The following is a 25,931-nucleotide window of genomic DNA, read 5'->3' as shown; positions in this document are numbered from 1 at the left end:
ATTTTTTTCGAGATTATGACCTCTTCCCCCTGATGATAATTAGTATACAATAATATAATGAGCTAATTAGTGTTTCATTCAGTTCGTGGATCCTTCCCAAAATCATCATGAAGACTAATAGGCACCTTAGCAGGCAGGGCCGCGACTAGATGCTTGGCCACCTGGGGCAAGTACGCATTTTGGCGATCCCTTGTATTGTCATAGCCGCCCGAGACCCACCTGCTCCCCACTAGTTGCGGCCTTGTAGGTTTGAAGAATGAAAAAAATTGGTACGTTCATTCTTGTGTTTCTCAGCCACCTCGTTGGGCATTTTGCCTGTCATGGCGTTGTATTTGTATTTTTGATCTGCGATTGACAACAAAAATGTTCTAAAAAAATTCTAAACCACCAAGTAAAAGAAAAAAATCAGATCTTTGTACTCCTTAAACATTACTTGATTATTTTTCCTCTTCATTATTACTCAATCTATCATGACCATTATTGATTTGAATAAAAGCCGGACACGATGATCGTTCGGGATAATAGTGAGCGCCAACTTTCTTGTTGAGGCCCATGGATTTATATTTACAAATTGCTAAAACTCTGAAACCCACTAGCATGAATAAGTGTGACCAAAAAAGTTTGCAAAAAAAAAAAAAACTTTGTTTCGAACTGGTGGCGCCACTGCATTGACTTTCAATTCTTCAAATGTTATTTCAGAAACATTTCTTCAAATAGTTTTGAAAGTTTGAAAATACAAATACTTCAAAATTTTTTTTTCATAGGAATTGAATAATGCAAATGATTTATGTCTGTGACTTAAATAAAAATAACAAATTCAAGTTAGCTTCACTGAAAACGAAAGTGAATTTCTCCTTCATGGAGAATGGGTTTAATATGTTACATTCTCGAAAAAAAATGAATTCAATAATAGTAACGTCAATATCTATTTTTTTCTTTTTCAATGAAAGTAATAAATAAAATCAAAAACGGTGAATTTGGAGGGATTTCTCCCAAGATGACTGTAAATGGCCGACGAATGAAGTAAATTACGTCATGCCATCATGATGACCGTAACCGCGAGTCTTTTTTTTTGTGTTGGTGTTTCGCGGCAAAGTCTGAGATCATGGCAAATCGCTTGTTGCCGCAGCCGATGCCGGTAGTAGCGTCGGAGCGCGCGTGTGCCATTGTTATTATTGTTGTTGCGAGTTTATTGAATTGTGATTAAATATTTATACTGAAAGAGAAGGAAAGAAGAAAAAATGTCTCGCGTTGAAAGTGACGCCGAGCAGGATATTGGAGGAGGCGGCAACTGCTCCAACGAGTGGATAGAAATGGACAGGAAACAGTCTCTGACAGATCCCAAGCAGAACCGTTTCCAAGTCGCCAAAGTCGATTTCGTGACCGATTCACCGGCGAAACGTATCAGTAAATACGGCAACGATGACGATCCCAGCGAGCGACAACCTCTCACCACCGACGGCGGCGATCGCAATTCGATCGGATCCAAAGCCAATTCGCCGGACCTGCAGCATTATTCCTCGTCCTACGACACCCATAACGTGAGGAGCCTCAGGCATTACACGAGGGAGGCACTGCCCAGGGCCGATCACTACAGGAACGTCATGTCCATCCACGGCCAGCTGAATCGGCCTACCCTGGACGAGCTTCACGACCCTTCGATGTCCATGTCCCCCGAACAAAAAGTGAGTCACTTGTTTTGTTATCAAATTATGTTCAGCATTTTGCTCGTAGATATTTCCTAACTTGTACAAATCAATTGCCATTTCATGTAGGGCTGGATTTTTTTTCCTATGTTTTAATTCACATCCATGGCCCCGAAGAGGGTCGAGCTCATAGGGTCCCAGGCCGGAACAACTCTTAACATTTGTTTCCTTTTCTCACATTATAAAGGACCCATGAAAAGTGGTCTAGCGGGAAGGGGGGATATGTTCACATCTATGATGAGGAGAAAACTATTTTTCCGAAAAGCTGCGTCTCAGGAATGCCCCCACCCCCCGCTCTGATGGAAGCGTTCACCCAGGGCTGCAGCTAGATACTTGGTCAGCTGGGGCCTGTATGCGTTTTGGTGCCCTCTTGTAATGTTGGAAAGGTCAAAGCGTGTAACATATCAATTACACTACACCACTAGTCGAGTTTTAGAGGTCCCCAGTCAGGGCCGTCTTGAGCAGCATGGGGCTCCGGATCAAGTGATTTTTCTGAGGCCCTACTTTACAAAACAAATTCTCGAAGTAACTACTTTTCATTTTGCTGAGGCCTCGGGGGGGGGGGGGCACATGCATTAAGACGGCACTGCACCTGGTAAAAGCCTACTTGTTTGTACAATTACTAAGTAGAATCATGGTACCTCTATGATCTAACTAAAGTGAAGGCCCCGCGCCCCCATGGTCCATGCATTGAGACATCGTATGCATATATTTATAAATTACTCGACCCAGCCATAAGGCCATGCGAGTTTGTTTGTTTTTGTCAATCAGGCGCCAAGCTAGCAATCCTACTTAGGGCTATGTTTGTACAATTGTCTGCCTTTGGTTTCCCGGTGGTTCTGTAGTCATCATTAGAATTGTGCACGATCCTCATTACTACGCCTCATTCCTGGGTGGTCCCCACCCCTCCCTTTATCTAACGTTCTTCCAGAGGGGTTCCCATTAGTACCGGTCCGCAAAAAATATATGTTAGTTACATAATATAGTTATGTTACACACAAAGTAGTTAAAATTCATGTTACTTGCATGGAGAAATTAATAAAAAAGAAGGAAGTTTCTCCTTTATTCAAGGAGTGGTCATGCTACTCGCACGCCAAACAAAAAAAATAAAAGTATTTTTATACTGATTAATTTTTCAATCGCTTACAACAGATTTAAGAATTTGCAGGTTTAAAATATCTATAGAAGAAAAGGATGGTCGAGTCCCGACCATCTATATGCTCGTATGCATATAGACTTTTTGTTCTATTCAACTATTTAGAGTGGGCTTAGCGAGCTTTAGCCCAAGTCAGCAAATTTGAGGAACCTAGTAGAATGGGAGTAGGGCAACAAAATTTGTTTTACACTCAATGTCGTGCCTCTGTCCCGACAGCCAGGGACTAGGTCAGTGAGTGAACAAAAGAGTGACTTGGAGCCTGAGTAAGTATGTGAATAACCATACGAGTGACCGACAAAGCTAGGGGGCCAGGTCAGGGTGACCTAGAGCGTGTGCAAGCATGTGGGTGACTATGACCAGTTTTGTTGATTTAAACCAAGTAGTTTTTCCCCCAAAAAATCACATTAATGTGGCCAAAATATAATTTTTTTCCCTTGAAGAATATCATACTGGTACATTTATCTGACAAAATTTGTAATTTTTACTATATTTTCTATTCTCGTGGTACATTCTAATGGTATGTCTTTAAATGGTATAAGCATGCCTGCCATTTCAACTTTTTCTTGGTGGGGGGGGGGGGAAGGAACAAAACATATATATATATTCGATGTGTGTATATATATATATATTTCTATATATTAACTGCCAAAGCCCGAAATTGGCCAAGTCATTAAATATTGACCCGGCCAATGTCCGGGATTCCAGCATTGGCCGGTGATCCCTGGCCAAAGTCCAATAACAAAAGAAGTGATTCAGGACCATCGTCGTGTTGGTGTATTTTTTCGTGATAATTATGTCCACATTAGTTATGGCAACCCATCAAACCAGTCACTTAGAGTGTAACGGTAATAATTTTCTTCTCCAAAATTTGGCAGAAAAATATAAATTTTTATATAAATATTTTTATAGTTTTTTCCTCATTTCACTTTTTTTTCCTCTTGTCACATTGAGCCAATCCAATACTGATGCGATATATGGATCTGTTTCTCACATTGGTGATTAAAAAAAAATGGATTTGGCTCGTACCAGGTCATCTTGCATCAGCTCATCAAGCTTTGGCCAGGTATTTCTAGTCACTCGACGAAATGGCCAGTCCAGTCGTGAATAATTTCCGATTCTGCGTACACACCCGTGAGTTTCGCGATGCGAAACGGTGACTACCACATTGCAGCTAGGTGACAAAACTGCGGATATTCAAGGTCCAATTTTTACAGATTCGGTTTTTTTCCACGATCTCGGGAAAGTTACAATTTGAACGGGCGTTCCAATCCTTTACGATTAAAAAAAAAAAAATGCTCATTCGCAATATTCTAGGAACAAGGCGAATTTACGCCGTGTAGACGCTGTCTTTGAATGCCGGCAGATAGCCGCGAAAGCACCTTAATTTCCGGTATGTGACCGGAAGGTAGAAAATCCGCAGGGGAATAAAAACTCCAAAATTTGACAATTACACAGCCCCTCATTCAGAGAAGCAACTAATAGATATCCTTTCTTCAACAACCCTCGTGTATAACAATACAGTACAGTGTATAAAGTAGTAAAACCACTTTTTCAAGGTCGCGCGATCATGATAGGCGGTAAAAAGAAGAAAAAAAGGGGAAAAAACGTGTTGGGGAGTATTTTTCTCTCCACTTTTTTCTTCTAGAACTAAGAACGCGTCCCGGAGGACGCGTGAATAAAAGTTTTATGCGTCCTTTTCGGAAATTCCGGGTATTTGACACGTTATTCGCGTCAATGGCATCTCTGCTCCTCGAGTCAAACAGGGCTCCGCCATAGAAATTTTATACTTGAAAGGGCTCCGCGTGTCAAAAAAAGGTTGAGAATCGCTGGTCTAAAATAAAGAACCGCAGGAAGGCATCAATGTCGGCAGCTCACCGTGACGCAAAAGAACCATTGACTGAAACAAAAGGCCTAGTCCAGTCGCGAACGCCATCTGAAGAAGACCATCGGTATGAAATTAGATTAGGGTGCAGAAGCCCTGGTCGATAAGATACTTGCCTAAAGTACCAAAGGATGTTTTGAGGTGTCGCAAGTTCGTTACCCGATTCGTCATAATCTTTACTGACTTGGAGGTACAACAGAAACCATGACCACAGAAAATGCTTGCTACCGTAGAGTTCCTCACCGAGAGGATAGCTCACCGACCTCTCGACGAAATAGAAAAAAAAAAAAACCATGTCGAACGCTGTCGTTCGGAATCGGCAATAATCTGTAGGGCCCCAGTCTAATTCGCCCTAGTGTGCAAGGAATGACCGTCGTTCGACAAAAATGATCAAATGAAGTTAACTTTTGCTAAAACTCAAATCATCATGATGTCAAATCACCATTCTTGTAACAAGACTGTTCGGAATCAAAAAATCTTGCGGCGCATTGTTTCGCTAACCGATCGATATCGGAGGGGGAGATATATAATTACGGCGTCCGTGGACGAGGGTGGACATACACAACTACCGTAATCACTATGGTGCCCCTCAGCTACAGGTTGAAGGTGCCTGGCCTGGGCTAATTACCATAAAACTACATATCCATTTACAGTAGCTTACTCGGTTCCGTAACTTTCAAAGAACCAACACGAATCCGAAATTCAGAGGATTCAATTAGCAGCCCCCCCCCCTCTTTAGAAACATCTTTGACCACCTTTGCATTATTGTTCTGAAAAAAATTCGTCGTGTGCAAGAATTTCACAAAAATTATGACTGTGTAGCATAATTTTCAAGTTCGAATACTTGCGGTCGGGGTTAGTCGATAATTACATGCTGTTTCGTGCGTGTTCAGGGTGCTTCAGGCCGCGAAGATAGTTCAGATCCGGCTATTTATATTTCACACCGAAACCACAAATTCTATCGCGTGAGCGGTTTCGTGGTTAATTTTAGACACCAATGATCGCGCTATTTTCTAACGGTGCTCCTGGTTTTGTGGTCAGACAGAATTAATTTTCTGTCTCTTACTAACCAGAAAATGTACCCAAGAAATTATATTTTTTTTGTCTCTGCCAATTCATAATTTACTTTCGTCATTTCCAGGATCCTACGATATTTTGTAATACAATTTACCTGTACTAAGATTCGCGTGAAATAGCGCTCATCGTGACAGTGGAATGTAAGGAATGAAATATGATGATGGTACAAACGTTAATTCAAGCAGCGTATGAAAGATAATACCTCTGAGTGGCCATTTCCTTATTAGGCCGATTTCTCTAAACCTCATATACTAGGGCTGAACAAATCATCCCAGGTCGCCATGGCGACTAAAAAAGTGGAATTGGCGCTTAATATTTTTTATGTATGATAACTTAATTGAAGTCGAAGGGCAGCACAAAGTTCTCGAAAATTACGCTAGCGTGTCTGCTAACATGCAAAGGCGTCCTCAAATCAAAAATACACTAATTTAGACAGATTTTGTGGTGGGGGGGGGGCGCAAAAAATTGTTTAGTGCCTAATTTTTTTTACCGATTTGTCAATCCATGTTATATACCATAGTTTCCCAACCTTTTTTGTCCCATCGCCCCCCTCTTCAGAAATTTTTTTCTCCCAGCACTCCTCAACGCAGTCTAACCCATAGAAACCTATGCTATACCCATAGCTTCTACCGCCCCCCTGGAAAATTTCCATCGCCCACGTTGGGAATCTGTTATATACCGTATGCCGCCAAACTAACTAGAGGGACAATGGATTTCTTAATGCTGGTGTCTCTCTGGTCCGTTCCTGGCATGCCGGAAAAATTGAGGCATAATAAAGATCACAGTATGCGTTCAGCCAATTCAACGGATTTTTTAATTAAAGATAAGAATTTTCGAGAATCGTTATTCGAATTTCCCGGCATACTGGGGCCCTACCATCCCCCCATGATTATAAAAAGATATCCGAGAGAAAGTGACGTCGACCGCTAGACGTGTTTCTGTAGTTTATATTTTCCAGCTAATGCGGGGGAATACGGTAAATTATGCCCCTTATATTAAGAGCCACAGTTAGATGCTCGTATATCCGAAGCATGTCTGAAGTTTTATCTTCCTTCCGTGTGATTTTGAACGGGTCGTTAGCGCGTGAATTCTGTGATGCAAAAGTTTGTAAACACGAATTGTGGCGGTCAGTGATTTAGGGACCCTCTTTTCTTTCCGAAATATTTTTCTGAAGTCCGTTGGGAGGAAGGCCATTCTAAGAGAAATTTCTCTGTATTTGTTCATCTTTTATTCTCTTTTAATCAACAATATTAAGCGGAATTGCAAAATGCGATGTTCTGATGCCCATCTAAATGGATTTTTAATGAATGTTTACCGGGATTTCGAATTAAATTCGTGCTGAAAAGAGAAGCAAATGTAAGAAATCTCCTGAAAGACACCGGATTATAAAGAGGCATCACGACTGAGATTTTGCAGTTTCTAGGCCATGTTGAATTTTTTTTTTTGAAGTGAATTTCAACTTGCGAAATTCATTACAATCGTTTAAAAAAGAGGGGTTAACGTAATTTCACACATTTATAATGATTATTGTCATTTTTGCCTACACGTGTTTACTGTATGGTACTCGACCCACTTCATCTAAGCATTAATTGCCTTATCGTGTTTCAAAAACACCGCTGGAAGATATCGAATTGGCTGCTAGTCGGCTTTTGCTTGCTGTTCCTCTGATGTGAATGTTAAACATCGTGGAAATGTCAGACTGGTATGGAGCAGTACCTCCTGGAGTTGGAGGGGGGGGGGGGCTGTATTGAACCGAAATTTGTTAGAGGAAACTTTTTATGTATATCGTACTCTTGGAATTTTAATCAATTTCAAAATTATATTTGAACTTTCAAACTGCAAAACAGTAGTAGCGATCTCGCTGAGCTCTCAAAACTAGTTTTAATCTTTAAAAAAAAATGCGCCCCACGGACTCGACAAGCAATTTAGGCCCCGCAGTGAACGTGTTAAATCTTGAGTATTCTTATATTGTTCTTCTGAAGATTTGAAAGAAAAAAAATGTAATTTTCACTTTAACGGGAAAGATTTTTTTTGTTTTGTTTGCTATCATGTTGCTATTTGTTTGTTTGCTATTTGTTTGTTTGCTATTTATTACGCTTCATATGATCATTATGAAGCGTAATGAATCGAATCTAGCTCTTCAAAAGTTGTCTAAAAGAAAAGGACCGAATACTGGACATCAGTGTTTCTCAAACCATGCGTCGTGGCTCGCAGGAGCATCGCCAACCTTTGTCAAGGGCGTCGCGGATAGCTGAAAAGCGTGAAGGAAATTTCCCCCAACTGGCAATCATTATATGTGGGTGGGTTCACCGAAAATTTCAAGATTCCGCACCCCAGTAACACATGACTCTCAATGTCCAATCGGTGCTGGTCATGTAACATCACGTGACAAGCAAACATTTAGCATGTTCCGGAAAAAAAAGCTACATGGGGTCAGTTGCTGAAAACTGATCGTCCTTTCACTTCATGTTTTATGTTTTTGCGCAAGTTGGAACTTTTCGATCGTCTGAGACCATGATTTCAGTTTGTGCTGAAATCGGAATAATTTAATCTTCATATTCGTATAGCTGGTTTTGGATTGGTGCACTGGACCGGGGAGGGGGGGGGGGAGGCATTCTCTCTTTTTCTTCCTTTGACCTCTCGTTCTATATTTCGGGTGAGAATGGTGTATGCCAAAATTCACACTTTCTTCGGCTGACCAAGTACAGTGAGAAATATTTTTCCCTTTGTTCGGCATTTTGTTGTTAATATTATTTATTATTAAAGACTATTTCATCAAGCATTCTCTACTATGTTCTTATTCTTTTGAAAGCTTCTTGCATTTCTTGAATTATAATGGGAATACTTGAACGAAAAATCTGTGAAACTGTGTATTAGTTGTCATGATTGAAAAATTTTAGGTATTTGTGGAATACTACTTACATAGCAGTGGAATATGGTAGCCAGGTCGATAAGATATTCGTGAACTGTGCCACAAGATGCTCAGAGATGTCGTGTTTTCGATACCCTCTTTTGCCCTTGACAGTGTCTTTTCTGCTTCCAGAAATATTACAAAAACAGCGCCGAGATGATCAAACAGCAGATCGCGATTGAGGAAAGTCTGCAAACCAAACGTTTGGAGTACGAACCTTTCGGTGAGAAACATAAAAAAGCCGTTCAGAATCGGTTGTGAACTGTATAAGTGACGGTTTAATTAGTCCTATTGTGTAGAAAATGAAGATGGTGGAGAAAAAAATAATTAAATGAGCATGTTTTTCGTTAATCTGAAGCTATGTGTATAATTAGGATGAGCAAATGAAATTATAAAAGGACAGTTTCATTGATGTAGGGCCTACAGCTCGTGTTAAAATAACGAATTCACGATTTAAAAATTTCACAGTGAGTTTTTTTTGCGGCTTGACAAAATTAACAATTGTACTAAAACGATGAAATAGCCAAATATTATGAAAAATAATTCTGTCTCGTGAAATATGAGTCATATGGTCACACTATGTGTAACTCAAATATATATTTTTAGACACTTTTTATCTACAAGTTTCGATTCTTATTCCGCGGAACGAAAAGACTTTTGGGACACTCTGTATATTGAAGAAATATTCAAAATTTGTTAAGGGTTCCGCTGAATAGCCTCGTAATCAGCAAGGGTTCCGCGCGAGCGTTCACGTTGAAAATCCCTGCTCTAGCGCTCCGATCTTGCACCACACGGCCCCCTGCAGCGGTTGTAGTCCGCTCGTGGGTACACAACTTCCTTTGTATTCCTTTCCTTCCTTTGTGTTCGTTGAAAAAACCGATTCCAGGTGGGTCCAGTGAAGACAGCTCAAGAATCGTTCACAACACCGTACAAATTACTGAACAACTAATTGCGAATGCTTTCATTGCATGATCCGCGCGCTAATATACACGCGGCTTTATGTACACACATTCACACTTCCGGTAGTAAATCGCCCATGGTGATAAACGGGAGTTGTGCTCGGTTTGAAAGAAAGAAAACAATTGTTTTGGAATCGGTGATGAGTCCGTTATGTTCCGATTCCACCCTTTTCTTTCGAATAGTATTTGATGCCGTTTTTTATTGCGTCTCCAACCTAATACCTCCTCGGGCACCTATGATATTTCTTTTAACGCAAGAATTCTATGAAGGTCGGTAACCAATGAACCCACCTTCCAGACGAATCGTCGTTTTCCTATATAGATATCAAGATTTCACGATGATGCTGCTTGCACAATTTTTTTTCTTTTTATTGAGATGGGTGAACAACCTCCATGGAAAAACAACAATAAAATAACAATACCAGTGGCCGGTGTTTATGGCATCACATCACTTTGCTACACATATGCGATATTTATAATGCAATCCTTCGCTGTCATTTCCGTTCTGCATGGCGGACAGGCATTGGGGGTGTGTATGTTCACGATAAAAATAAATAAATATAGAAGTATTTTTTTTTCTTATTCTATATTTAGCAACCTCTGCTTCGTTTTTTTTTTTTTTGTATTAAAAACTGAAAAAAAATTCTAATGACGTCACGAACGCTTCAACGATTCTATTGGAAGATCGTTGAGTACTTTATAGTCAACCTTTGCAGGGAATCTATCCATGTACCCCAACTCTGTTTTTAAGACACCTACTGTTTGAAATTGGGGCTCGTTTTCGTGGAACTGGAAGATAAAAGAAATAATGGCGAGGAGTTTTTTTTTATCCATCCTTGAACTTCTCTTACCTCCAGACTGTCAATAAACTTAACCACAATTTCAATATCTGTCTGGCACGAAGACTTTTAAAAAGAAAAGGTTATGGGGTCTTCTCTGTTTTACACAAGATATGTACGTGTCTAAACCAGAGAAAGAAAAGTAAAACAAAAAGACTTTTTTAAGGTTAGCATATTTATCCCAATGGAGTCTTGGCATTGTTGCGAATGAAAAGTAGCGATTTTCTTCGATAGAAGCTTTTTCGCGTTTCGATAGGTGTTAAAGCTTGCGCAAGGGTATAGCACTTACTATGTCACCTCTATCTCAAGACTTTTGGATGTTCGACTTTACATATATACTCTCAACCGTGAATGCAATCTGTTTGCTCGTACCCACAAACGACATGATTCGTGGAAGAAATGAGTCAATACGTAGCGACTGTCAAGCTTTATACACATAAATGGTTTTTTTCTTTGTATGAAAAACAAAGTTCAAGTAAAAAAAAATTGTTCTTTGTGGCATGTTTCATCATTCGTTATTTCTAAGTGAAGCTTACTCATTGAGCAATCTATTCTATATCAAATTTATGTAATGGAATAAAAAAATTAACAATGATGTTTGGAACGGGTGTACTCGCAAGCCCGCAACTAGGGGGTGCAGGCGGATCTGGTGCGTCGGACTAGAGGGGTGCAATTTTCACTCTTTAACCTCTCCTTCAACATTATGAGGGGGCGCCAAAATGCGTGCTTGCCCCGGCTGACCAAACATCTAGTTGCGGCTCTGTGTACTCGTTCAAAGAGCTTCAACTGTAAAGCTCGACACACCCCATTTGAGAATCACCGTCTTATACCAATGTTTTACCCTTTTTCCCACAATTTTAATGCGCATTCGGGTGTTTGGCGCATCTTATTAGAACTGCTGCTAAAAATTAAGCTAACAACCTAGGTGAAGTCACCGGTTGTCTCGTACGTTCAGTTTTTCGCGTTTTTGCTTTGTCTCCCGAGATGCGTGATATAACGAGAGGTTACTGCATTTGAAATCTCAACTGGAACGGATTGTAGAACAGGAATAAATAAGTTGCACCTAAGCTTTCTATTTACAATAATAGTTCTTAACGTTTCTAGAAAAATTGGAAAAAATATTGTTTGCTTGGCTTAATAAATGTCTTTTTATGTAATTTATATTCTATTGTGCGCCTGCGCAAAACGACCGCCGTGTTGTCTTTTATTTTAGAGCCAATGTCAGAGATTTCTGCACGTGAGGGTCACTGAAACACGAAATCGAAAATACATTATGCGTAGAAGAAAGAGTTTTATTTTATAAAAAATAAATATAGGCCTATACAGAGAGAAGCATTGACCGTTCAAAGAAGAAAATGCTAATGGAAATAGGCAGAAATATTTTTTCCCCTTTTCGTACTACTTGAACCAAGCTCTCTGTTCAAATATATATATATTTTTAAATTTTTGTTATTGAAGTGAGGAATCCCGTGAGTGATATATGCATATGTACTTGGCGGTACTTCGAAAATTCCACCATCGTTCTGAAATTATAGGTTTATGAGTTAAATAAAAAATACAAAACAGCGCAGTCTTGCCTTGTATTAACTAGAAATATACAATATATCTCGTGTGCGTGTATTTCTTTTTTAAATATAAATTCTTCGAATTCGATTGCCATCCAGGATTTTATGTTTCAAAGATGAATTTCCTTTATGCCACTGCATCAAAGCGGTTATACCACTTGAGCTTGATAAACATACTTATGTATAAGCTTTTACTTGACGAATAAGATTGAATAACATCTTTAATAGCATATTTTCGATTCTGAGGGTAAAAAATCATTCGGACTGAAAAAATTGGCACTTCAGTGATTGGTCAAGAGCAAAAAGTATTAAGCCGAATTACCTACAAGTATTAAACCTAATTGCTTTTTTTTTAAAAAAAAACTGATTACGGTAAGTTCTTTATTTAGAATGCAAAATAACAATATTTCAATAGCGCAAAAACATGGGAAACTCCAAGGCCATGACGTACTGTATTTGTGAAAAAAACATCGCTGTTCTTCTTCCTTCCTTGTTAGCGTCGTGACTACATTCATTCAATTAATTAAATCTAAATGACCGAAACTATAATTCATCGAAAGCAATCTTTTAGCCAAATAAGAACCTTTTCCCGGTTCTAATTACGACATTAATTACCATTGGGAAAAATTCAGTGAATGAAAATTTGATTAGAATAATTGGAAAAATAGGCCTGAAATGGTAACAGAAATAATTCGGTTAGGGAAATAAAAAAATCAATTACGCAAATGAACGGGGAGGGGGGGGGGGAATCAAGCATTCGGGTGGAATGCTGTTTGTTTTCAAAAGCGTTGGTATTTAAAAAATGAAAAATGTTTTGTGTTGTACAATTTCATTTTCCGATTGATTTTCATGCTGTAAAATGTAGGTCAAAATATATTGTCAGGAACTAGAACCTTAACTATTATTTTCGGCAACTTGTGCCCTTCAAGAGCCTTCACTTAAGCTAATTATGCGGAGGTTCCAACAGCTGGCTGATACGAAGATGAATTCCGGAAAGAAAATTCAACTACATCTGCGGGAAATCGAACGAACGTTCTCTCACTTGCGAGGTGATCGCGCTAGGTCCCTACGCAACAAAGGCAATGAACCGTTTTCCTTAGAGCAAGTGTGCTGACGGCGGCAAGTGAAGAGGACCTTGGGTTTGATTCCCCGCACACGCAGTTGAATTTTCTTTCCTGAATTCCTCTTCGCTCCAGTCAGCTGCTAAAACCTTCATATGGATAGCGGAGAGTGACATCATTTCTGGATAAGCTAATTATATGCAGAAAAATTAACATCCGAGACCGCTGCAACCAACGGAACGGCAATGTCTGTGACGTGGATATCTGAGTTGCTGTTGAGTCTAAAAATTTTCATGTTTTTATTAAGGTAATAATCCATATTGAAGCCCACATAAAAATTGATTATCTGTGTATGTTCACAATATAAATCTAGAATTTCAGACCGATCTCGGCCAAATTTCATGTATTCAGAACCTGACATTAACCCAGTGCTTGACAAATCCCGGGCGCAGGGTCGCCATGGTGACTAAAAATATCCGTTCCTTTTCTGTGGCTTCCCCCCCCCCCGAAACAATGTGTTTTTCATCGTGTTTATCTCTTTACAATGGTTTGCCGTCACTTTAATGTTCGGGTATAGAGCTAGTACATAATGTATATATATATACACACACACACACACACAAATTCAAAGGCCAAAACAGGTGAATCGCCCATCTATTATACATATGCAATGCAAAGGGGAAAAAAGACTGATGACGATGAGCACGCTTTTTTGCGTATTGTGAATTTTCAGATGTGGAAGCCGCCATTAACAGCACATTTCAAAGACCACATGTGGCATAGTTACAGACGATAAAAAAGAAAAAATAAATATACATATACAATAGATTATTTACAAGGTGGTGCAGTAGCGACAGCTGAGCAAATGTGTTCGGAAAACTTCAATTAAAATTGAAGGGTTCGTGGAAATAAAAAAATGGGAGAAAGTTCTGCGCTTTACAAGGTCGCTTGAGGAATGAAATTTGGTGTAAAACTCGGATACTCAGTCATGTTGCAAGGGGTTATATAGTTATTAAAATAAAAAAAACTTATGCAGACAGACTCTGTGCTCAAAAACCAATTAGGAAGTTTCCTGCTTCTCCTGAGGCAAAAAAAAAAAAAAAAAATCCACGTTTATAACCATACAGCCCCTTGCAACAATGACGTATCCGAGTTCTACACATTATTCGGATACTTCTTCTAATTGGAAATATGCCTCTGGGTTCAATGGTTCGCCAGTAAAATGCAATGCGTGCTGGGTAGATATGCACCTTGTATAAGCAGCATATCGTTACAGTTTTTTGATCACACATTTTCGATAATACGTGTATCACAAGCTTTATCAAAGTCGCGATGTGAGGGTTGTTTCAGGCTCTCCATTAAGTTTAAAAATACAGTTTGGGATTGATACCTGAGATTGGATTGATTTTCTTGACTATATTTTCATTTTTCACTGTGTGATTAACTGATTAATTACTTTTCAATTGGCGGCAATGTTCATTTAAATTTATTAAGGCTATGTATAAGGATGTACTGCTATAAAAAAAATTCATATTCAATAAGGCTTGACAAATCCCTGGCGCCAGGTCGCCACAGCGACTAGAAAATCGGTACCGGCGCCTAAAGTTTTCTATAAATGACTGTTAAATTGTCTATGAATGGCATAACATTTTCTAATTTCATGGAAGTGCGGCTTTTAACATAGGCATAGGGTAATAAGTCCAGGAAAAATTGAAAAACATTATTTAGTACATTTTTCTTGAGCAAAAACTATGCTTGGCTCCTAAGAAATGTGGCTGCGCCTAAATTTCTCTTCGATTTCTCAATTCCTGGTATACAGTAGAAAATTTGCCATTTACATGCAGTTCGAATTAGTTGAAGTTTCTTGAAGTGCAAATTCGCTTCTGAAATCGATGTATGCACGATTTCAGACATCAACTGCTACTGTTCATACTTACGTCACTTTCGTTGAATGACCTACCGCGCAACCCCCTCCCCCTTCCTTACGCACAGTATCCCAAAGGTGCTCTATTTATTATTACTAAGTCTACGGAATGGTTCTCGAACCAGGCAATAGCCAACCATGACTGGTGAGAAGTTATACTGCTGGTACGTACCCGGATCCGTCGGGATGGATGATGAACATAAATGGATGAAATCACTGATCACAGAGTGGAAAAGAGAGTTTAAAGTGGTTGGGAACAGGTACGAAAAATCAAGAGAGAGAGCATCCAAAGCTATTATTGAGACACTACGGCCTTACGCTATTCTTACCTAATCGCATATTCCCATCCTCCCATCGGCACGGTGTAGTTGGACGCGCCAAAGCTATTGCATAAATTTAACTTGAAACACTAACCATTCGTATAACTCAAAAATAGAAATGTGTTCTGTATTGAAAGCACATCATCTTCGATAAGTGGCTAATTATGCACATGTGTGTGTGTTGTATATTTCGCAATCACTAGAAACCTCGTATTTTTCTATAATAATTGGTATAATAATTTTTCCATAAAAAAACACCGGAGTAACGCAAATCATGATTTGTACGGGAGAAAAAAAGAAGAGCACATTTTAATCCATATGAGTCATCGTTGCCAATTTTTAAACACTCGAAATTACGAACGACTCGTCGATAACCATCCTTAGCTGTTTCTCATGCGGAAAAATTGTTGACTTTTTCTTCAGACATCTCCGAAAATCTCAGTGGCTTTTTCCTATGGAGCAGTATGCCTACGGTAGGACTGGAATTGTGAAGAAAATTTTGTTGTTAACGAAAGTTATCAGATTTCCGTCACAGACCAGTATTGTAGGTGTTTACTTGTGGTGTAGGTTTGAAAGAAAGAGATACATGTTGTATCGTATTATAATTTCTTTTTCTAAAATAAAATTTTGATCTGGAGTGCGATTGGAACACGTAGACACACTCTCTCTCCACGCACACACCCCTATATTCATGATTTCTTCGATTGTCCTTGAAATTATTTCACAAATTTTAATGATTCACAGAGACTTTGCGAATTTTGGAATGCGATCTCTTCTCTCAGAGATTTCTGACCATTCTTTACAAACTTTTTTTACGTTAGCCATTCAACATCTATTTGAAATTTTATGCTTTGTCAGAAAAGAAAGTTATACTGACTACCATTTTCGACTTGAAAGCAGAACTACAATTATTTTACATGGTACCACACAGTATCAGGGTGTGAAAAAATCATGAGTCAAAAATAGAATCACATTTCTATTTTTGAGTTATACGAATGTTTAGTGTTTCAAGTTAAATTTATGCAATAGTTTTGGCGCGTTCAACTACACCGTGCCGATGGAAGGCTGGGAATATGGGATTAGGTAAGAGTTGTGTAAGGTCGTAGTGCCTCAATAATAGCTTAGGATGCTCTCTCTCTCTTGATTTTTGGTACCGGTTCCAATCGCTTTCAATTTTTTTTGATTCAAATTAACTGACTGCTTAATAATTAAAACATCTTGTTAATCATTGAAAATGCATATTTTCATATCACCTATCATTTTCACATAATCTCTCAAATTTAATTCATCATTAATGAATTAAATACCAACCAGCTACAAGAAAAAATATGAACCTTCAAAATCTGTGTTTTTGTAACATGAAAGGTCATTGAGCCCGTATTAACATCATGGATTAAAATTTTTCTGGTGTAGAAAAATGCTTTTATTCAAGAACCCCCCCCCCCCCTCCCCCGAAGCGAATGCCTAGTGGCAACTCAGTGTCATATGGTGGCGATTTCTCGATTTACAATACAACCAAATCATTCACCAGCAAGTAAATGAAAAACATTCTATTGACAAGATTGCTCCTTGCGCAATTGATGGATGCATTTATTATGACGTGTTTCCATCTTGCAGCATGATTGCTGCTTAATAATTTACACATTTTTATTCCTTCAGATTTAATGAGTTTGGTAAAAAAAATGAGCAAACTAGACTTTTTTTCACTTTTTATAGGAAAAACCCTGTTGCCCCATTAAAGTGCATTGGTAATAATTAGTGCAGTTAAATCTAATTTTAGCTCCCTATATTTTTGTGCAATTTTTTCCATGCGTAAAATCTAGAAATAGAACATATCTTTCTGCACTGTATCTAGGGATTATATTCTGTGGTTTATAATTCTAAATTCATGAGAAAAACTCTTAAGAGTTGATATGAGACACCTAAACAAGCATTTTTGATCATAGTATATGTGTGGTCGAATCGCAATAGCAAAGGCGGTAGATGGTCTTTTCAGAGAGTGCACAACAACACTTCACCAAAAGCAAATATATTTTTCTGACGAATTCGCTACAATAAGTACAATCAACCATTCGAGGGTGCTGGATATTGTAATACAATACAAATATAACGCCACAACAGGTAAAATGCCCAACGAGGTGGCTGAGAAAAAGATGCCCATAAAAATATGGACGTCATGTATTTCAAAAATATAGCAACCCAATTAAAAATGCAATTAACAAAAATTGTAAACAATATATACACAAGGTGGTAGGCTTTCTCATGGTGCAACCTTGGTAACGCAAATTCTACCATAAGTCATTGTACTAAGCGGTACTTAGATTAGAGCAAACTCTAATCCAATTCGAAGGTACATGTGTACCCTAGGGTGGCTGATAGCACGTATAACAGCAAATCCATCGGAAAAATATGCTATTTGTTTTTGGGGAAGTGCTGTTGTGCGCTCTCTAAAAACACCCTCCATTGTCTTTGCTATTGTAATTTGACCGCACATTCTATGACCAAAAATGCTTGTTTTGGAGTCTTCTATCACCTTTTAAAGTCTGTCCAATGAATTTGGAATCGCCCTTGGCAATTCGAATAACGAGCAAAAACTTGAAACAAATTTTGACTCCGTTAACTAGCGATGATTCGCATTACGAGCAAAAATTTCGTGCTTTGTTTATTTATTGTCACGTTTTCACAACTGAACTGGTGGCTTTATTTTTTTGCTTTCGCCCACACACGTGTTATAGAATTTTGGTAATATTTTCCCTACACACACACAGAGAGAGAGAGAGAGAGAGTCTCCGGTAAGCGTGCCTCACTCGGGAAATTAACACACGTGCGAGTATGAATATTCACGATACAAAACTAGGTGTAGCAGCATTGCAGCCATGCGTATGTGCGCTTGAAATTTCCATTAAATTCTTTTTAAATTCTGGAGAAAACTGTGAGCTGATTGCAATATTTAACGTGACTTTGAGGGGCTAGCTGATGAACAGGGGCCACTACTTATAGAAAAGATTGTGTGCTTGGGGAAAACCATGGACTGGAGGTGCATGAGGATTGCATTCAAGAATTAGTAGTGAAAAATGTCTAGAAGTTGGCGATAGATGAAGTTATTGATCTCTTGCACGTACGTACCAGCAGGAGTTTTTTGATGGTATCTCGTTTGAGGAAGAGAGAAGTAAGAAGTCCTTCTCTCTTTCTCATAAAATGAGAGTAGAGAGATGTGTAGAATGTAAGAATATGTGCAAAACTCTGTAGAAAAGAACCACCCAAATATAGCTGTAGCAGTGTGCGAGCTATGAATTGATTGAATGGCATCCAACGAACACTGCAATTTCCTATTTTCCACAGAAATCCTAGAAAAGAGGAAAAAGCAAGTGCCATTGGATAAGGTTCTTTTTGAAATTCACATAAAAAGAATAAGTTTGCAAATACGACAGTGAGTCTGTGAATCGTTATAAACGATAGTCGTCCTCTCTCTCTCGTCGTTTAGAGTAAGTTAATTTGCAAACATTATCGTATTGTATGTTTAATGTTAGATATTATGTTCATTTTTATATTATGGTTATTTTATTGTATATGTATTATTATTGTGTTTAATCATTGATTGAATGCCGTTTTTATTAATCATTTTTATGTGAATCAATGATTGTGGAACGAATTATCCGAGTTACCATTATTTCATATATGGAAGTTTGATTCGAATAACGAAAACGATGGCGGAACGAATTAAGCTCGTTAACCGAAGTTCCACTGTATTTATCAAATCTACTTATACTTCTTTTAATCACAAACTCTCCCACATATCAATAACATGCATACTATACTAGGTTACTTTTAATTCAATATCATTTAAGTTATGTGAAGCAAGAATAGAATTTAAATTTTGTGATTTAAATCGATGATTTTTTTAAAAAGAAATCAAGGGATTTAAATCGGCGTACCCTGCACAGTATCGTGCTGATTCATATTTGTAATTTCTAATGCTTACGTGGATATGGAAAAAATTAGAGATTATTTTTGATGAAAATTTTTGTCGGAATAAGTGTTTTTCCAGATATAAACTATTTTTTTTTACCGCATAGCAGGGTTTTTGGATGTGTGCGTCGCAGGTCCTAGGGGTGTCGCGACGAGCTGGAGATATTGATTTGTGTTTCTATTTATGCTTTGAAGTGGTTCTTTTATATGGAAAAGTATGTACCAAACTATTCTGCGGAGCCGCACATGAACCATGAATTGGGTAAGTGAAACCGCGGGTGACAAAAGTTTGACAGCCACTGCTGTATAGAGAACTAACTGCGAATAAAATGAACGGAACAATGAGGAAAGAAAAATGTCTGTCGATTGCTAGACGAATGTTAAAATGTCGATCAAGGGAAGAGAATGTCTGTCTTCTGAAGCTTAATGGTAGAGCACTCGCCCGGACAGTGAGAGGTTGATAGTCAATTCCTCACAGAGGAATATGAATTGTCTTCCCGAAATTCATCTTCTCTTGGTATCCAGGCAATTGTAAGTTGTACAAATAAAATTGTCCCTTACCCCTCAGAGGTTTCGCTGTATATAATCCATGTTTTCATCATACATAGTAGATTACGTTCCTATTCTGTGTTGAGAAATAATGTAGGACCACCATCGCGATGTAAAAACTGTGTTATGAGCCTGCAGCTCTTAGAGACAGAAAAAGGTTGAGACATTTGTGATTTTACCCTAATGCTGTGTGTGTTTTGCCATTTTTGTCGACGTCGAAATATGCTACGCTTCGTTTTAGTAATTGTGTATTTCTGCAGCGTTTTTCTTTGATGGGCTTTGATTGTGAGTCATAAAATATACGTTTTATTGACATTTCCTTGTTATCTTTAAGACACAAGACAGTGTAACACAGTTTTTTTTTTGAGACACTGCCATTTTGCATATCAAAGATGGGAAACATCCTGTTTGCCCTCGTTCATAAACCAAAGTTCATTAACAATGCGGGTAAATGTCATTTTACTACAACTGTATGCGACAGTTTTTTTCTCTTTTCTTTTTAGCAATGACGGTCTCCTCTTATTTTGCAAAATAGCCATTGTGATCGTAAGATGCCGTCAATTACATATGAGATTACATTTAATCGCTTATACTGTGATTCGAAATTGTTTTCTAGAAAATTATTCTCGCTATAGTTATTCATTACAATTTTCTGTGTGTTTCCATCTCTTTTTTTATAGCATATTCAAATGGATATTTATTGTATTCATTTCCTGTTTGCCCATAAGTCGAATAAACACATACATTATGTTTAATAAGTCGGCCGAGTTTGTTCTCTCACGCACATTGGCGCTTTTTTCTTTACACGCTCTTTTCCATCCTCATGTAATCAATAACTATATTAAAGCTGCAGGTCTATGTACAACCGGAAAAATAATACGCAACATATAAAGCAAAACAAAAAAAACCCACACCTCCTCCTTTTCTTTCAAAAAAGCAAGATTACTCTTCCTTTTTCTTACCGTGGAAAGACGTGTCTCACGGGACGCGTGTACAAAATTGTTACTCGTCATTTTCCGAAATTCCCGGTATTTGACGCGCTATCAGCGGTGCTTCTGACTAATCAAGATTTAATCTTTAAAATTCATCTTCTACTTAGAAAAAAGTTTTTAATTCCCTCTATATAAGAGGGATCTCTGAAATAAACTAGCACCTAATTTTCTGAAGTTTAGATATTTTTCACGTTAAAAGTGGTATAAATGAATAAATTTAATTATTAATATCTCAATGAATTACTTCCAGATCGATGATAGTTACAAAGTAAATCTCTTTCGGTGTAAAAAAAATAGTACAAATTTACCTTTATGGTGAGAGGATGAAAGGAGTGAGACGACATCTATAAAAGTTATGGGAAAATATTTTTCCAACAACAATCGCGGCCATTCACGAGTGCGTTCGGAAATCAACCAATTCCACATTGTTGACGACTAGAGATGTGAGGTGAGAATATTTTCCGGAGAATAAGAATATTCTCCTGGATGTGTGAAAATTGGAAAATAATCGGGAATATTAATTTTTTTCTTTAATACTGAAAAAAAAAATACTAATTTCATTTATATTATGAAATATAATTCAGCTCTTAATGCCTGGAACATTTAAAATAGTGATTTTTGGCATAATCACCATGTCTTCATATTGACAACTTTCAGTTTGAGAATATTCTCTTGGTCATAATAAGATGTTTTAAAAGTTTAGTTATGAAGATTTCAGAAACCTTATAAGATTAAATCCTTAAAAAGTTATTTTAAAGTTAGATAAATTTTCAGAAATTGGTTCAAAGCAAATAGTAAAACTAAAGTTAATTGATAAAGGATGCTATTCGTATAATCACCTTAATTCTAAGAAGATACAGAACTGTTATTGTCTTCAATGTATATACACTTAAATTTAGTATCACTCGTATTTCTTTTCTTGCTTTTAAAGTTTAGTATTGTGGGCTACAAACGTCACTGTCTTCATGACAGGGAAGACGACGGGGAAACAGAATATTTTCTGTACATAGGAATATTCTCATCGAGGAGAATATTTGAGAATATATTATAATGGATAAAATATATATCTAGAATGACATATAAATAACTTGAAAATAATTCTTTTTATTTTCGATAAGAATATTCTCCAGTAATTTGTAATAGTAGTCCTCCTAGAGAATATTCTCAAGAATATTTGTAATAACATGCATTATAATAAATAATCTCTAAATAACTTGAGAATATTATCAGGAAAGACTACTGTTATAAATAACTGGAGAATATTCTCGAATAATCTCTTAGATGAGAATATTCTCGAGAATTTCACATCTCTATGGTCGTCTTTGACTGAGGCCCCACACCGTTTAGGCATTGTTTTACAAAAAAATTTTTTAATTCACCGGTTTAAGTTTTTACATGAGTTATGTACTACAGGATAGACGGATACGGGAGGGGGAATCGCCATCTTCTCCGTTTAGTGGAAAAATTGTATTGTCATAGGCGGAGATGGAAATTTGCTCCCCTTCCCGTTCAATATGCACACCCTTGGTGATTCGTTCCCCTCTCCCGTTCGAGGCCTGTATAAAGCTATGATAAAATCTGTAATCGTGTAAGCCAGGTCGTCTTCAACGCAAAAATAAATAAATAAATAAAATGGAGCCTGTGCGCAAGTGTTGCACATTTTGAGATCACTTTGCTAAGGTGACGGTAGCGCATCTGACTCAGTATTAATGAGACATAATTTGAGATACATATTTAATTATGAGGTTCAACGTTCGGTGTTATGGCATTTAATGGCCGTTTTTAGTGGTGGATGAAATTCCTCAATCAAGCCATTCGCTTGAGGATGGAAAGCGGTAGTTCTAGCTCGTTCGGTGCCTAGAAGCTGTAGGAGAGAGCGGAAAAGGTGGGACTCAAATTGTCGACCTTGATCAGTTGTTATAACTGATGGAGCACCATAGTGGGATACCCAACAATTATAAAAGGCTTCCGCTACAGATGGAGCTGTGGTGTCTTTTATTGATTGTATTTCTGGCCAGCGGGAAAAACGATCAATTATGGTCAAACAGTAAGAATAACCATTTGATGAAGTTAATGTATACACAGAAGCAAGCTTCACGTCAGATTTCACTACATGTACACGCACGTTCCAACATGTACCAATTCGTTAGAGGTTTCGCAGAGGAATATGGACGAGGTGCATGCGTGGTTTAGTAGTATACTGCACAGGTATGTAAGGACGTGCACTTCCAGTGGAGATATCACAAACTCAATCTATTTCAGATTCGGGAAGTTTAATTTTTTTCAATTTTAAACCACAATTTGAATCAATCATCAGTTTTGATAATTCATCATCTGTTGCTTGAGCTTCAGCGATTTCATTGTAATTAGTTGGGCTTGGCATTAAAATAGCACATATGTGGGACATTATATCAGCTGTTATGTTTTCTGAGCCAGGAATATGACAAATATCACTCGTGAATTGGGGAATGAGATCCAAGTGCCTGATTTGGCGAGGCGAGAATTTATCATGCTTCTGCCGAAAAGCATAGACCAAAGGTTTTTGATCTGTAAATAAGAGTGAATTGACGTGCTTTGAGCATATGTCGAAAATATTTTATTGAAAAATATGCAGCCAATAGTTGTCATATGCGCTGTAGCGTGTTTCTGCAGGAATGAGTCTACGAGAGAAAAATACTAGCGGTTGCAAAGAATTGTCAACTACCTGGTGCAATGTACCACCAATTGAAAAATCAGATGCATCAACATGAAGTGCAAGTTTTGCAGATGTGGAAGGATGAGCTAATAGAGTGACATTAGCTAGCTGCTCTTTGCATTGATTGAATGCTACGAGTGCATAATCGGTCCATTCGATTATCTTTTTTACGGCGAGAGCCCTTTAAAAAATCGTGTAAGAGTATTTGAGACTCAGCAGCATGTTTTATGAACCTTCTATAGAAATTTGAGACCAAGAAATTTTCACAATTCAGAAATTGCGCCAGGTCTCTTAAAATCTAATATTGCTTGCACTCTGCTAGGTAATGGCTCAATGCCAATAGGAGGAATTAAATGGCCCAAAGATTCCAAATTATCTACACCTAATACACATTTAGAAATGTTAAGCTTTAAGCCATACTTGTGTAGGCGCTCAAATATTTGCCTTCCTTAAATTTTGTGCTCCTCAACAGATAATGAATATACGAGGATATCATATCTAAATATGCATAACAAAAGGATAACCCTCTTAACACTTCGTGCATGAAACGCATAAATGTTTAAGGCGCATTTACTAAGCCAAAACAAAGCCTTGTATATTCGAACAGACCCCACGGTATTGCCACCGCTGTTTTAGGAATATCAGGTATCACTTAGGTGTGGGATGGGATAGAAATCGAACTCTGTGACAGAATTTAATTTGCGATAATCTCTCACTGGTCTTATAGATGTTTCCGACTTCGGAACAATATGCAGTGGTGAAGACCATGAACTTTTTTAAGGAAGAATTATTCCTTGTAAGAAAAAAATCGGATTCCGTCTTCAACCTCAAAGTGTTGAGGGTGAAGCCGTTTCTGTCGAGAACATATTGGAGGACCTTTAGTCACTATGTGGTGAACTGTGTCGTGCGGTGCAAGTTCACCTATTAAGCACGGATTTGTCATGTCTGGGAGTTCACAAAGAATTTTCTCGTACTGAAGATGGGCCTGGGCCCACTATGGAAATTGAGAGATGAGTCGTTTGAGGCACTGATCCCAGGGAGTGAAGTGATGTGCTAGAGAGAGCTAATGAGACAACGCTTTTTCAAATCTATCATGAGATTGAAATTGCACAGAAAATCTGCTCCAATGATAGGACACGAAACCTTGGTGACGACGAATGTCCATGGAAAATTTTGTCGCAAACCCAGATCTAGAACAATATTTTTGATACCATAGGCCGGCATGGACGTCTGGTTTGCTACGTAAAGACGAAATGTGAAGCAGGGAGTGGTGGAAGCGGTCGCTGACGGCGGAACTACACTAATTTCACTGCCCTTGTCAACGAGGTATTTTATTCCCGTTTTATGATCATGGATGGCCTGCTGGTCTCTGAGCTCATGTTTGTCATGCCAGCTATGACGCAGCTCCTTCGTTTTTTGGTGCGCTGAAGTTGTACGGTATAGTGCAGCGCCAAGCAGTTTTACGAAACGATGATGGTGGTAGCACATTCCGGAGGAATTTTTCCTGTTTCTGGAACCGGAACTCCTTGAAATTGTTTCGCCCGCGATTTGGTGAACGTCCACGTTGTTGAAAGGAAAGTTCATCCACTTTTTTGGTGAGCATTGCCATTTGTGCACACAAGTAATCATGCATGGGATCCGGCGGTGGAGAAACAGCACAAACGGATGCATTTTGGCTTATTTCCGCGATTTTGTCAGCCAGTTCCGCGAGTTTATCCAGTCCATCACTCGACATTGAGAGGACAGTTTGGATTTGAGTAAGAAGACGTTGCAGCCACAATGTCATTAAGAAATCATCGGTTAGCCGGGATCCCCCGAGAGCTGGCGCATTTTCCGTAGCAGCTGTGATAGTTTGTCATCACCGAGTTGAATTTCTTTCAGCAACTTCTTGATTTTTGCCGTCTCAGTTTAGGCGAGCTCATGGACCAGCCGGTCCGAAAGAGCCTGGAACTTCCCCGTCTCAGGTGGATTGACGACTATATCGGCAACCGCATGCAGTGTCTCCGAGTCCAAATTCGCCGCTCTCGTCGCTAATACCGTATTGTCACTAGTAATGCGGCTGAGGAGGAAGGTTTGCTCACATTGCCTCACCCAGAGAGAAACGTTGGTCTTCCAGAATAGCGGGAGGTGGGGAGCGATACTGGAACTGGAAACTTGGGGAGCGGTGTTGTCCCCTTCTGCTGGCATCGTCCTGTTGCTGGAGAGGGAAGAAAACCAACAGGTCAAGCGGAAGTGACCTTATGATGTAGGATGCTCCGTGGTCCGCTGTTGCTGGAAGAAAAATCTGCTCTCATCTAAAATGGCGTCTTTCGCCGAATATTCAGAT

At 38.5% G+C, this 25,931-nt stretch overlaps 1 protein-coding gene across 1 annotated transcript in view; it reads left to right on the top strand.

The window, feature by feature from the left end:
* Positions 1–1,127: 1,127 nt before the first annotated feature.
* The window catches only part of LOC149088686 (solute carrier family 12 member 2-like), a 104,939-nt gene continuing 80,135 nt past the window's right edge, over positions 1,128–25,931 (top strand). The window contains exon 1 of the mRNA XM_089248933.1: positions 1,128–1,685. Within this exon, the coding sequence (XP_089105059.1) occupies positions 1,242–1,685 (444 nt within the window). The 5' untranslated portion in view covers positions 1,128–1,241. The remainder of the gene's footprint in view (positions 1,686–25,931) is intronic.

Source organism: Pholcus phalangioides, unplaced genomic scaffold (assembly GCF_987345545.1).
Source record: "Pholcus phalangioides strain wild (caught in Gottingen) unplaced genomic scaffold, Ppha-v1.0 ptg000003l_1, whole genome shotgun sequence".
Taxonomy (NCBI): domain Eukaryota; kingdom Metazoa; phylum Arthropoda; class Arachnida; order Araneae; family Pholcidae; genus Pholcus; species Pholcus phalangioides.
This window is presented reverse-complemented; position numbering and strand designations above follow the sequence as displayed.